A 15,630-nucleotide genomic window follows, 5' to 3' on the forward strand; every position below is an offset into this window, starting at 1 on the left:
ATTTCTTTGGTTCTGGATATTTTTATGTTCCTATAAATATTTTTAAGCTCTGTTCTGGGACACAGTTAAGTTACTTGAAAATCATTCAATCCTTCTGGGTCTTGCTTTTTTTTTTTTTTTTTTTTTTTACTTAAAAGAATTGAGATGTAATTGACCTGTAACACTACATTAGTTTCAGATGTACAACACAGTGCTTCAATATTTGTATGTACTGCAAAATGATTATTATCATAGTCTAGCTAACATGTATCATCACACATAGTTAAATTTTTTCTTGTGATGAGAACTTTTAAGATCTACTCTCTTAGCAACTTTCAAATATACAATGCAGTATTATTAACTATATTCATCAAGCTGTACATCACATCGCCAGGACTTATTTATTTTATAACTGGAAGTTTGAACCTTTTGACCACCTTCACCCATTTTACTCTCCTCCCCCCTCCCCCCCAACAAACCTCTAGCAATCACTAATCTTTTCTCTTTTTCTATGAATTCGGTTTAGTTTTTTGTTGTTGCTGTTGTTTTGTTTCGATATTCCACATATAAGTTAGATCATATGGTATTTGTCTTTCTCTGACTTATTTTCCTTAGCATAATGCCCTCAAGGTCCATTCATGTTGTTGCAAATGGCAGGATTTCCTTCTTTTTTTATGGTTGAGTATATTGCATTGTGTATATATGCACCACATTTTCTTTATCCATTCATCCATCAGTGGACACTTAGGTTGCTTCCGTGTCTTGGCTATTGTAAATAAGGGTGCAATGAACATGGGGGTGCATAAATCTTTTCAAGTGAGTGTTTTCATTTCTTTCAGACAAATACCCAGAAGTGGAATTGCTGGATCATATGGTAGATCTATTTTTAATTTTTTGAGGAACCTCTATTCTGTTTCCCACGGTGGCTGCACTAATTTACATTCCCACCAACAGTGCACCAGGTTCTCTTTCTTCCACATTCCTTACTAACACCTGTTATTTCTTGTCTTTTTGACACTAGCCATTCTGACAGGTGTGAGGTGGTATCTCATTGTAGTTTTGATTTGCATTTCCCCGATGATTAGTGATGTTAGCACCTTTTCATGCACCTGGGTCTAGCTTTTAAGATTTATTGGGAGGGATTAGAGCAGAGCTTAGTCTAGAGCTAACTGTTCTCCACATCTGACGCAAGACCTTTCTCAGCACTTTCATTTATTACCTTTCTCTAAGGGATCAAGTCCTATGCTGTCTGTTCTGTCTGAAAACAGTTCCACATATTGTGCTCTGTTTTCTAGTTGTTATAGCAGAAGGGTAATTTTGGAACTTTTTCTCCCTATGGCCACAAATGGAAATTTTTCTTTATTTTCAAATCTGCTGGATTATTTTGATTACTATGTTGTTGTTTGCTCAATTTTATAATTCTTTTCATTTCTATAAATATTTCATACATATAAGTCTATAATGTACTATCTAAAGTCCCTGGTGTCTAAATCTATTGTTTGTTTTATCTATGCAACCTCATTCATGGTGATCTATTTCCTTGAGTGGCTGGTGATTTCGGGCTTTTTTGTTTCTGTTTTTGTTTCTGTTTTTTTAATGAGCACATACTTAGTTGATTTTAATCTGCAAAAAACCTAATCCCCTACATTTTGGGTGTTTCTCTTCAAAGATCATTAGCGTATACTCTGTGAGGCGCCAGAACCTAGAACCCAGAACCTCTTTAGGCTCCTTTCAGGGTCCTCTCCCAAATCAAGGATTCTTCCATGCATCTGTCTCTTCCCTTCCTTAATAATGTTATCAATATAGGGGCACCTGGGTGGCTCAGTCGTTAAGCGTCTGCCTTCGGCTCAGGGCGTGATCCCGGCGTTATGGGATCGAGCCCCACATCAGGCTCCTCTAATGGGAGCCTGCTTCTTCCTCTCCCACTCCCCCTGCCTGTGTTCCCTCTCTCGCTGGCTGTCTCTCTCTGTCAAATAAATAAATAAAATCTTTTAAAAAAAATATAATGTTATCAATATACACCCTCAGGGAGAACCCCGGCTTTCATATGTGCTACTGCTCACTGCTCCAGTTTCCGGTTTGTGTGTGCGTGTGTGTGTGTGTGTGTGTGTGTGTGTGTGTGTGTGTGCACGCACTGTGGATGTTTCCCTTCCTTTCTGCAAGCAGAACAGAAAGGCCCCTCACAGTATTTAGAGCACCATGCTGTCAGAAGTAGAAATCTGGATTTCTTACTTCATCTATTGTTGGTGCCCTAAACATGTCACCCAAACTTGGACATGTCATCTGCCTTGGGCTTCAGTTATGATTATGACCTCTATGTGCAAGACCTTTACATCTATGCTTCCAGCTCTAACATTTCTCCCACGTTTGTTTGTTTATTTATATTTTTATTTTTTTTTAAGTAAGCTCTAGGGCTAATGTAGGGCTTGAACTCATGACCCCGAGATCAAGAACCGCATACTCTACTGAGCGAGCCCACCAAGTGCTCCTTTTTCTCCCATGTTTTGAATCCCCCATTCCCAACTGTGTATTGGACATGTCCATCTGGACATCTGTCTGCTTTAGACTCAGTATATCCAAATCAAAATATGCCTTTCTGGTCTGTCTCTACATGTACAAAAATATTTCCTTCCATTCACCAACCTCAAACATTTCAAATTGGAAGAGATTTTAAGAGCTCATTTTACGACTGGAGAATTGAGGACCAAGGATACTAAATAAGTTTCTGCTCATCACTTCCAATTAATTTTTCAAAATATCTTTTTCACTATATTCCTCCCTGTTAAAGAAACTTCAGTGGTTTCCCTTTCGCCTACCCTTTAGATCTTATAGTCAGAGCAGTCTCCCTATTTCGACAGTCCTTTCCCGGCTGTCACTGCAATAATCCTTCAGATAAAGTCTCTCTTTACAAACAAAAACAAAACAAAACTTCAACGGCTTCCCAATATTCACAAGATTTCAGTTTGGCTTTTAAGGTTTTACCCAAATCTGGTTTTATAGTCCGCTATCCCAGATCTGAAATCTCTGCGGCAGGCAAGTGAGTCTCTCCCTCCAAATCTTACTCTTCCTCATGTCACTTCTTCATTTTTGTCTTCATCCAATTCTATTGAAATTCTAACTCTCCTTCAAAACACTGCTTAAGTATCAGTTCCTTCACTAGTTACACCATACCGAAATTAATTTATCCATCTGAATTTTTTGGCATTTCTGATCTGTACATTCGTAAGACACTTGTTAAATTCTGCTCTGTACTGTGTATATTTTTCTTAGGGGTTTCATGTTCTTTCAAAGTTTTCTCAAGCAAAAAGCAACTGTTCTGTGCTCCCCACAATGCTTAACACAATGCCCAGCATCTAGAAGCTGTTAAAGTGGCTGAGAGATGAAGTAAACTCAAGAGTTTCTTACCTTGGTGATGTCCGTGTGATCTTTGAGCCCGTTGGTCACACACCAATATCGCCAGACATTCAGGGCATATCGTGTGGCTTTGGTAGTGTTTGGGCTTACTGCACTGGTACACAGATCATTCAAGTCATCATTAATATTAAATACAGGAAATTTGTTGAGCTTAGTAGAATAGGCTAGAAACAAAAACAATAAAAGGCATTAAAATAATTTGCCATTCCCCTCTTTAGAGAATTACATCTTGGGATCATGTTATAAATAACAGAAATCTCCTAAAAATGAAATGTCTATCAAGTGTACATATATTAGAATAAATAAAGTAGGGAACAGTATTTCTAGCATGGAATCAATGTGGTAACCTTGCGTTCGATCCCAGTGTTTTTGCTAGATATATCAACTGATGCACTGATGCAGGCATTCCGATAACAGAAGGGGAAAAAATGAATGCAGAAAAACAAAGAATGTCCTGTCTAAAATTTTCACTGGAAATAAAAGGCATTTATATGAACAATAACAACAACAAAAATAGAAGGAAATAAGGGAAGACAGGTTACACATCCTTTCTCTCAGTATATGCAGAGCTGTTATTTCTTTGTAATGTAGTGCCATCCTAGACAGACTTGTATTACGTGGTGTTGGCATATTTCTTTAATTCTTTTCACAAATGAACAAAGAGATATTTAAACCCTGACTCCCCAACCCATCAGCTAGCTTAGAATCAGAATGGAATGTAAAGTGAGAATAATATTATGGGAAAGAAGGGAGAACATGCTAGAGGGGCTCACATCATCTCAGAGAAGGAACAGATTTTAAATTGCAATTGCCAAACTAAGTCAGATGAAAACTGGTCTCCCCTCAAGCTGTCCACGTTAATTGCTGGATAGTTGGATATGGACTAGATAATCAAGTCCATAACCATTAGGCCTTTCTTTATACTCTGCGATCTACTAAAACCAAGCTTAAACTGTTTAAATTGCTGTCTTTGGATAGAAAAACAACAACAAAAAAACCCCAACAAAGTGTACCACCTTAAAATGAACACAATGCCAACCTTCTAGTTTATCTAATGGTTCTGATCCTCTCTGATGTTTCCTTGTTCAAACAAGGCACTAAGAGGCTGAGAAACAGCACAACAGAAAGTTGGTGCAATTACCAAGGTGACCTGCAAATTGGTTCCACTTTGCCTAACTCACCTCACCTTCCACCACCCCCACTGAGGAACTCCCAACCACCAGCTCTTGTTGTCCCCAGCATCCCCTTGTGCCCAAGACACCACACCAACCTCCCCCGCAACCCCCCCACCCCATAGCCTGAGAAATCTCCCCATGGTCTTTGTACCAAATAGTGTCTTTTTTCCCATTTCCAATTCCAATTCCAAACTCACTTCTACAGCATCTTCCCCACACAAACTGAACTCCCTTATTCTCTCCAGTATGTGTTTCACATTTGCTTTATTATTCCTTAGAACTGTGATGTAATTGTGTCCAGAAGATCTCCAGTTGATTTTGTAGTTCTCCTTAAGACTGTGTCTTTACCCTTTAAGTCTGCTGTTGAACTGTTAAACACACAATCTGCTTTAATAAATGTGTATAGCAAAAGAGAAATAAATAATGTTAGAAAGGCTATCTGAAGTGATTGTGTCATGTGAGTATATTCCTCTCACCACCTTCATAAACTGAGATAACTCATATTGTTTCTGGGACTTGCTTGATGTTAATGAAAGAATTCTAGTATAAAATTTATTATCATTACATCTAGTGTTAATTGAATGCTTACTGTATGCCAAGAGTTATCCGTAATCGCTAAGCAACTGTGTTTTTATACTTATTTTACAGATAAGGAAACTGAGCCTCATACATTTAGTAACTTCATACATCACTCATCCAATATTTACCAAGGTGCCCTCTCTGTGCCAGGCACTGGGCTGTCCCAAGTCACGCAGTTAGCCAGTGCTAGAGCTAGGGTTTGGACTTGGGTCCCACTGGCTCTACGTTCTGGCCACCACAGCAAAGGAATCATGTACTACATGGATAAAGTTTCAGTATGGAATACAGTTTAGGTATTAGCCACTTACGAAAAGTATATCCTGGCCCCCAACATTTACTTGTATTAATCTTCAGGGAGGAGAACTAAGTCTGATTTATTTATACAACTACTGCAGTTTCACTATATTTGCTTATTTCTAAACAACCACAACAAAAGGTTTATTTGCAACACAGCCTAGTCCCCATCATTTCAGTACAGAATAGGAGTAGAAAAGAGTCACACTGTAAGATAGGATTGTTAATTATTACATGAAACAATTACATGGCCATAAAGAATTTCATTTTTATCATAGGACAGACTGTACGCTGAAAATGGAAAACAAAATCCTAGTACCTGGAGAAACAGGTAAAGAATGCTTGTATGCTTGCATAGTGGGAAAGAAATTGTGTGAAAATGATTAAAGAACACATATGGTTCTATCATAATTATAAAGAGTAAATAAATTTACTTAATACATTGCTTTTTAAAAAATTCTGAGTAGAAGTTGTAAAGCTATGGTGCCCGGGAAATTTTCAGGAGGCTGTATTGACGGAGAAACAAAAGTAAGGACCTCCAACTGAATACAGGAGAAAGAGGGGACTACGAAAGAAAAATCTGCATTTCTCCTCCATTACAGAACAGGCAAACTCCAAGCGCAAAGTTCGGAAGAGCTGGCCACGGGAGCAGGTGCGGACCGTAGGGTCGTGTGCTCACTCTAAGGGTGGCCAGATCCGCACAATTACCCTGCTCTCTATGCACGGCTACCACCTACGTCATTTACAGCATGGGGCTGGCAAGCATAGCGTGGAAAGTGAGGGGAATCGCTGTGGAAAGCCACCCTCAGAGTCAGAGAGAGAAGGGGCATTGCCTCAGGAAACAGACACAGGAAGGAAAAACAAAAAGCAGCTGCAAAGAGCAACAAAAAAATGGCTGAACGCATGCCCTCTGTCAGGTAACACTTCCTCTGTGTCTACAGTTGAGAGTTCCCAGCTTCCCAGCTTGTTTTCAACTTGTACACCCTGAAGAGAAGCCTATTTGTGGGTTCTGCTTTGTCCACTCATTACAGCTGGCTGAAGTCCACTTGCAAAACCCTGTGCTCAACTATTACCTTCAAGAGTGAGCTGTGTCCAGATATATCAAACAAGAGCCTTTAATAATGTCGAAGAAAATCCCTGTAAGCTAGCAGTAATGATAAATCGAGACTTTCATTTTAAAATGTGCGTTCGCGGGGGTGCCCGGGTGGCTCAGTCGGTTAAGCGTCCGACTCTTGGTTTGGCTCAGGTCATGACCTCAGGTTGCGAGATAAAGCCCCGTGTTGGGCTCTGCACTCAGTGGGGAGTCTGCTTGAGACTCTCACTCTCTCCCTCTGCCCTTCCCCCTGCTCTCTCTCAAATAAATAAATAAATCTTTTAAAAAAAATTGTGGGGGCGCCTGGGTGGCACAGCGGTTAAGTGTCTGCCTTCGGCTCAGGGCGTGATCCTGGCATTATGGGATTGAGCCCCACATCAGGCTCCTCTGCTATGAGCCTGCTTCTTCCTCTCCCACTCCCCTTGCTTGTGTTCCCTCTCTCGCTGGCTGTCTCTCTCTCTGTCAAATAAATAAAATCTTAAAAAAAAAAAATTGTGAGCACACAAACATCACCTGGCACCTGGGGAAAACAAATAACATCCAAGCAGAGCAACTAATTCCATATTCCTAGTCTCCCACAGAATTAATTCAATGGGAAAAAATTCAGAAGATCACGAATATATCATTACATAGATTTGAGAGCATAATTCATCCTTAAAACAAAAACAGCTTTCATTGGAAATGGAAAAATAGAACAAGAAAGACCCTGGAAATTTTAAATGATTGAAAAAACATATTTTAAAATACTTAATAGAAGAGCTAAGTATTGGAATGAATATGGCTAAAAGACAAATTAGTGATATGGAAGGAATTTTCCTGGAAGGGCAAGCAAAGTCATAACAGTTTTTAAATTGTGAGGGTGAAGTTAAGAGGCACAGAAGACCAAGGCAGGAAATTCAAATTCTAGCTTATAAGAATTCAAAAGAAAACATATGAGAGGACAGAAAAAAATAAACAGTGAAAGAAATAATATAAAAAAAGTTTCATTACTCAAAGAGATTTTAATCTTTAGGGTGTTAAGGCTCATAAACTGTCAAATATACATACTGAAGAAGACATATCTTCTTATATATTTATAAACATATCTTGGTGAAATTTCCAAGGTCTATGACCAAAAAGAAAATTCTATAATCTTTATCAGGTAAGAGGAAAAAGTCTTCAACATAGTAACAAGAATCTGGTTTCTCATCTGTGACACCACATGCTAAAAAATAATGACTCTGTCTTCCCAGAGCTGTAAAGGAAAAAGACTATAAAATAAAGAATTCTATTACCTACTTAAGGTATCATTCAACTGCTAGGGCAAAATAAAGATATTTTCAATCTTGAAAGACATAGCATCCAAGAACAAGTTAATAAAAGAAATGAAAACTTAAAAATGAGGCAGGAGGACTTCCACTTAGGGCTATAATGGAGTAGTTGGTATTATACTATCTTTCCTGCTGAGGATAAGGCTAGATAAAATGCACTGGAAAACAAAAGTAACTAGAACTGAAGGAGCAAAAATCCTGGAGAGATGGGAAATGCACAGAAGTGAGTCCTGCATTGATCACCATGTTTTCCTCTTCAATCATTTGAAGGGTTGCAGTGCGGATCATACAGCCCAAACAGAAACAAGCAGCCGGAAGTCTACAGCCATCGCAGAGAAATAAGTATACAAATATTCAAGTACAGTTCTAATAAGCAGCCAGTACTTGAGAGTTGGACATCCTGGAGGAAGGGAACCATGGAAAGGTAAGCCAACATTCTGCATGCAATTTTCCTTCCAGGAATTGCTGATTCCTAAGCTAAACATGCAGAGGCAAGATGCAGAGAAACCAAGTAGAAAGGAGAAATCACTGAGAGGAAACTGCAAGGCACTGAGGAGTCAAGAATAGTAACAGAGCCTTCTAAGAGGGAGAAGACTTGGTAACAATAAAGGCTTTCATTTGTGACCAGGAAAGGCTTAACTGTAAGAATAAGAAAAACTGGAAATACAGATGGCCCCTAAATTATGATGGTTTCATTTATGATTTTTCTACTGTACAATGATGTGAAAATGATAGGCATTCAGTAGAAATCGTACTTCAAAATTTGAATTTTGATCTTTTCCTGGGCTAAATGATATGTGATAGGATGTTCTCTTGTGATGCTGGGCAGTGGCAGACAGCCACAACTACCAGTCAAACTTGTGATCACAAGGGTAAACAACCAATAGATTCACAACATTTCTGTATCCACAGGACCATTATGATAATGTTTTTCATTTTCAGCACAGTATTCAATAAATTATGTGAGATATTCAACACTTTATGTGTTGGGTGATTTTGCCCAACTGTAGGCTAACATCAGTATTCTAAGCACATGTAAGGTGGGCTAGGCTGAGATGTTCAGTAGGTTAGGTATATTTAATGCATTTTCTACCTAAAACATCTTAACTTATGATGGGTTTATCAAGATATAATCCCACTGTAAGTCAAGAAAGATCTGTAGAACAGTCTCAACTGGATTAAGGTGATCTGCCTACCTTATTTGCTAGCTATCAGAAATTTAAATCCTCTCTGGAGAAAGGATAATATCTTCAACAAGTTTTCACACACAATAGCCAGAATTCAATAACAAGTTAATGGATATACTATAAGATAAGACCAAATGAATGAAAAACAAGAGAAAAACCAGACAACATAATTACTGGAGTTGTCACACATAGACTTTAAAATAATTTTAATATGTTCAAGGAAATCAGGAGAAGAGAATTTTACTAGAGCATTAGAATCTATTAACAAAATGGAAATTATAGAATTCTCTCCCTTCTTTCTCTTCTTCCTCTTCTTTTTCCCTTTTCTTCCTGAACATTTCAATTTCAAAGCAGTTGGTGGGGCAGAGCAAAATAGACATCTGTTTTCCTGGAGTATGTGTGTGTTGAAGGGACTATGGGGGCTTAGAGTGAGGCATGAAGCCTGCCCAGGGAGGGATATAGGAAACTGACTGGGGCAAGAAATATGTTTCAGTGAGAGGCAACGGAGCCTGAACTAGGAGAGAAAAACAAACATCCCATGCAGGGGTAGTCAGGTATGTGGTGTGATTGCCTGAGCTGGGTAAGGAGGATACCCCCACAGAAGTGGGAGATTTGGGAAGAAGCCCTATGTGAAAAGTCAGAGTCTTACTGGGGTGAATAAGGCTTCCCTGCATGGGAGTGGTCTGGTGCCAGGTATCACAGCTCAAGAAGTGTGTTGAGGGCTTCTGTGTAGGAGGGCATTCCAGCATGGGATGTCAGAGTTTGAGTGGAGTGAGAAAGTGGAAGATGGCCCGGAGCAGAGTGTTATAAGTTGAGTAGATAAAAGACAAGGAGAAAATCTTAAAAGAAACTGGAGGAAAAGTACAAATTACCTTCAAAGGAACAACAACAGATTGATTGCTTTTTCAACTGATGTGATGGAAGCCAGAAGCCAGATGATTACTTTAACGTGTTGAAAGAAAATTGCTACAAGTGTGGAATTCATATTAAGCAAAGCATCCTTCAAAAATAAAGGTGCAATACAGGGGAAGTCGTACAAAATAATGAATGTATTTGTTATCAGCTGTCAAGTATTAAGTGATAATAAGCCGAGTTTTTCAGGCAAAGGAAATAATCCAGGATGGAAACAAGCTGATATAGCAAAAAATAAAGAATACTGGAAAGATTGAATAAGTAGGTGAATCTAAATGAACACAGCTGTTTAAAACAATACTAATGGTGTCTTGTGGGGCTTTAAATGCATGTAGAATTAATATTCATTACTACAGCACAAAAGAGGGTAACTGGAGCTAGTGTTGAAAGGTCCTGGCATTGTCCAGAAAATGATGAAAACACTAATTTTAAGTAGACTTTAACAGTGCAAGGATGCATATTTTAATCTCCATGGTAACCACTACAAGAATATTGAAAGAATGTATAAGTTGATAGAGGAGGAAGATGGAAAAAAAAAAAAGGCTTGTTTAATAAAAAACAAGGCACAAAGAAGTGATGGGACAAACCAAAAAATGTAGGATTATGGACTTAAACCTAAATGTATCAATTATTCCAGGATCAGTATTCCAATTAAAAGATAAGTGATGTCAGGGTGCCTGGGTGGCTCAATTGTTTGAGCATTGACTCCTGGTTTCAGCTCAGGTCATGATCTCAGGGTCATGAGATTGAGCCCCAAGTTGGGCTCCACTCTCAGTGGGGAGTCTGCTTGAGATTCTCTCTCTCCCTCTGCCCCTCCCCCAGCTCATGAGCTCTCTCCCTCTCTCTCAAATAAATAAATCTTAAAAAAAAAAGATAAGTGATGTCAGTCTGGATAAAGAAACAAAACTCAGCTATGTGCTCCTTACACATAGGAATGAATAGGGTAGAAATGTTGAAAGCAAAAGGATGAAAAAAAGGTACACTATGTAAACAGCAAAGAAAAGAATGCTGGTATAGCTATATATCAGACAAAACAGACTTTAAGGTAATATGTATTACTATAAATAAAGAGAAGTGTTTTAAAATTCAACAGAAAGATAACAATCCTAAATTTCTATCCACTCACAGAGCCTCAAAATATAAAGAGCAAAAGTTCCAAGAATTTTAAAAAGAAAAAGGCAAATCTACAACTAAGATTTTAATACATCCTTTTCTATAACTGACAGAACAAGTACGCACAGAAAATAGTATAGACATAGAAGACTGAAACAATGCAAATATCAAACTGTACAAAGAACAACATATCTAACAACTGCAGAAGACACATTCTTTTCAAAGATACATGGCTCTTTTACCAAAATAGAAATGCTAGGACATAAAGCAAACTTCAACATTCCAAAGGATTAAATCATTCAGAATATCAGCAGAATTAAAATATAATCAATTAAAAGGAGATAACTTTTGACCACTAGCAATAATATGCTTCTAAACAAACTCCTGATGAAGGGGAAAAAAAATCAATGGGAATTAGAAAACATTTCAGGGGCGCCTGGGTGGCTCAGTAGTTTAAGTGTCTGCCTTTGGCTCAGATCATAATTCCAGGATCCTGGGATCGAGTCCTGCATTGGGCTCCCTGCTCAGTGGGGAGCCTGCATCTCCCTCTCCCTTTGCTCCTCCCCTCTGCTCATGCTCTGCCTCTCAAATAAATAAATTAAATCTTTTAGAAAAAGAAAATATTTCAAACCAAATGATAATAATATGTCAAAGTTGTGGGAGGCACTTATTACAGTATCTTTAGAAAAAAATATAGCATTGAATGCAGAGATCAGTAAAGAAAGGTTGAATATCAACTGTACCAGGAAATGATAAAAAGAATAACATATATTTTCAAAAGAATAGAAAGAAGGAAATACACATAACAGAAATCAAAGAAATAGGAAATTTACAATTAAAAGAGAAGCAACGCCAAAAAGATGGATTTGAGAAGACTAACAAACTTAATAAACTGGTAAGAAAAATAAGAGAAGACACAAATTGCAACACCAAGAATGAAACGGGTTATCACTACAAATCCTACAGATATTAAAAAGATAGTAAAAAGATATTATGAACAACTTGATGCCAACAAACTTGAAAAGCTGGATAAAATGGGCAAATATATACAAAAGCCACAACTTCCTAAAACTGAACAAGAAATATAAAATTTAAATAGTCTTACATCCATTAAACAAACTGAATCTGTAATCTAAAATATCACAAAAAATCCTTCAGGCTGAGATGGATTTCACTAGCAAATTCTTTTAACATTTAAGGATGCCAAACCTAAAAACTCTGCTAGTGAACAGAAAAAGAGAATACCCATTTTCTTTTTTAGGGCAGCATAACTTTTTATAAAAAAAGTATGACAAGAACAATACAATAAAAGAAAATTACAAGCCAACATAGCTCATAAACAGATACAAAAAATCCTTAATGTAATATGAACAAATTGGATGTTTACCTCACACCACAAACAAACAAAAAAAAACAATTCCAAATGGATTATACCTAAATGTGAATGGTAAAACAATAAAGCTTCAAGAGAAAAACATAAGAGACCATCTTTATGATCTTAGGGTAGCTGCATATTTTTAATAGAACATCAACATTACTACCTCAAAAGTCAAAGACTGATCAATTGAATTTCTTTAGAATTAAAAAGACATTTATTAAAATATACTATTCAGAGGTAGCAAAGGCAAGCCACATAGTAAGAGAAGATATCTCAAGTGCGTATATCTGACAAACCAATTAGAAGGCAGCTAGACGAATTAAAAACGGGCAAGCTTGAATGGACACTGCATAAAATGAGAAATATCATTAATTTTTCAGGAAACATAAATTAAAATCCATCCACCAAAATGTCTAAAATAAAAAACAAAATTAGCAAATATCCAGCATTGGTGAGGACATAGAGCCGGAGGAACACTTCTACTCAGCTGGTAGGAATGGCAATTTGCACGCCCACTTTGGACACTAACTGGTAGTATCTACTAAAGTTGAATATACAAACATTCTATGATCCAGCAATCCTACACCTGAGTATATACCCATCAGAAGCACATACATGTTTACAAAGGCGTGTAATACGAGCATTCATAAAAGCACAATTAATAATAGAAAGCCCCAAGCTGGAAATATAAATATGTTCATAAACAAGAGAATGCATATGAAATTGTAAAATAATTATACACTATATTAGTACACAATAAGGACAAGGAATGGACTGCTGGAATCAACTAACATGAAAAATGTGGATGAAGCCCACAAACACAATGTTAAACAAAAGAGGCCAGACACAACAGAGTGAGTTGAAATGGCCCACTTGTATAATTTAAAAACAGATAAGTGACTCTATGGTGAAATAACGAAGTGGTTGCCTGAGGGAGATAAATAGGGGAGGGCATCTGGGGTTCAGGTAATGTTCTATGTCTTCTTCTAGGTGGTGTTTTTAGCAATATGCTTGCTTCATAAAAATTAACCAAGCTGCACATTATTTGTGCCCTTTTATGTCTGTAAAATTCAGTAAGAAAACTTCCAAAAAATTCTTTTTTTTAAATTATAAGATTACTTCTTTCTTTCTTTCTTTCTTTCTTTCTTTCTTTCTTTCTTTCTTTCTTTCTTTCTTTCTTCTTTCTTTCTTTCTTTCTTCTTTCTTTTTTTAAAGATTTTATTTATTTATTCGACAGAGATAGAGACAGCCAGCGAGAGAGGGAACACAAGCAGGGGGAGTGGGAGAGGAAGAAGCAGGCTCATAGCGGAGGAGCCTGATGTGGGGCCCGATCCCATAACGCCGGGATCACGCCCTGAGCCGAAGGCAGACGCCTAACCGCTGTGCCACCCAGGCACCCCTCTTTCTTTTCTTTTCTTTCTTTTCTTTTCTTTTCTTTTCTTTTCTTTTCTTTTCTTTTCTCTTTTCTTTTCTCTTTTCTTTTCTTTTCTTTCCTTTCCTTTCCTTTTTTCTTTTCTTTCTTTTCTTTTTTCCTTCCTTCCTTCCTTCCTTCCTTCCTTCCTTCCTTCCTTCCTTCCTTCCTTCTTTCGAAAGACAGCACGAGCAAGGGGAGGGGCAGAGGGAGAGGGAGAGAGAATCTCAAGCAGACTCTGCCCTGAGGGCAGAACCCAATGCATGGCTTGATCTCAAGACCCTGAAATCATGACCTGAGCCGTAACCAAGAGTCAGACGCAAAAAATTCTTAAAATTAAAAATGTATATATAAACATAATAAATGAAGAGTTATACCATGTACCTAGATGGAAAGTCTCAATATTACAAGGATGTTTAATTTCTTCAAGCAATCTTTGATATGGTGTAATTCTAATTAAAATACCTCTTTTTGTTGTTACTGGTCAGGCTGATTCTAAAGTTTATCTAGGAGAGTAAATGCATAAGAAAAGGAAGGCAATTTTGAAAATAATATTTGGGAGGCTTTGCCCTGAAAGATATAAACATGTACTATAACACTGCAATAATTTAAAGTTTAAGTTCTGGAAAAGAAAGAGACAAATAGATCAGTGCAACAGAAGAAAGTCCAGAAAAGGCCTGTGTAAATACGCAAATTGAGTATATCATAAAGGCTCCAATTCAAATTGCTGGGGAAAGGATGGACTCTTCAATAAATGCTTTGAGATAATAAGCTATTGAGTTGGAAAAACAAAAACAAAAGCAAATTTAGATTCCTATTTCATACCACACACAACACATTTCCAAATCTTTTTTCCAAAAGGCTGTTTCCATAAAGAAGACAATTTTCATGATTTGGGGAGTAAGAAAAGCCTTTCTCAGCATGATACAACCCAGAGCTATAAAAAAGGTTAACAAATCAGATGACATAAAAATTCAAAAGTTCTGCATTGAATAAATTTTAAAAGACAATAAACAGACCTGGAGAAAATACTTGTAACACACAAAGTGACAAAGTACATATGAAAATCTCCTTTAAATCAATTGGAAAAAGATTACTCACTAGAATATGGGCCCGGGATATGACAGGCAATTATTCATAGAAGAAATACAAATAACAAAAGCATTAATAATAATAAGACATTATAATCAAAAGAAGATGTATTTCAGACTGGCAAAAATATAAAAAGGTCTGTATAGGATAGGGGAACTTGCACTAGTTTAGAAAAAAATTTGGAAGGATACACATCACATTGATTAGTATTTACCTCTGTGAGGCTTGTAAGCTTTACAATATGAATATATTATTTTTTAAAGTTATAAAAATAACTAGGATTTTAGAAATGTATATGTAGGAAAAATAAATGTTTTTTATTTGGCCCAGGAATTCCTCTTGTAGAAATTTATGCTAAACATTTAATCATAGATAATGTACAAAAATGTATGCTTAAGAATGTTCTTGAAGGCAAATTTATAAAAGTGAAAAACTGGATACAAATCCAATCCAACAAAAGCACTGTAAAATGGATTCTGGTACTACTATACAATGGAAAACTGTAACTATAAAATAATCACACTTTCAAAGGCTAAAGATCTTTTACAAATGCACAAACAGTAAATGCAGCTTGACTACAATTTTTGAAGGACATCTATGCATAAGACCCAGCCATTGCACTACTGGGTATTTACCCCAAAGATACAGACATAGTGAAGAGAAGGGCCATATGCACCCCAATGTTCATAGCAG

At 37.1% G+C, this 15,630-nt stretch overlaps 1 protein-coding gene across 5 annotated transcripts in view; it reads right to left on the bottom strand.

Moving 5' to 3' along the window:
- KIAA1958 (KIAA1958 ortholog) overlaps positions 1 to 15,630 on the bottom strand; it is a 159,693-nt gene that overhangs the window by 17,199 nt on the left and 126,864 nt on the right. For all 5 annotated transcript variants that reach the window (XR_006782876.2, XM_087869470.1, XM_087869469.1 and 2 more), the window contains one exon: positions 3,385 to 3,557. Coding sequence is in view for 4 of the 5 variants with exons in the window: in XM_087869470.1 (XP_087725596.1) it covers positions 3,385 to 3,557 (173 nt within the window). In the remaining variant the exon portion in view is untranslated. The remainder of the gene's footprint in view (positions 1 to 3,384; positions 3,558 to 15,630) is intronic.

This window comes from Ursus americanus, chromosome 18 (assembly GCF_024610735.1).
Source record: "Ursus americanus isolate L20-20 chromosome 18, mUrsAme1.1.p, whole genome shotgun sequence".
Classification (NCBI taxonomy): domain Eukaryota; kingdom Metazoa; phylum Chordata; class Mammalia; order Carnivora; family Ursidae; genus Ursus; species Ursus americanus.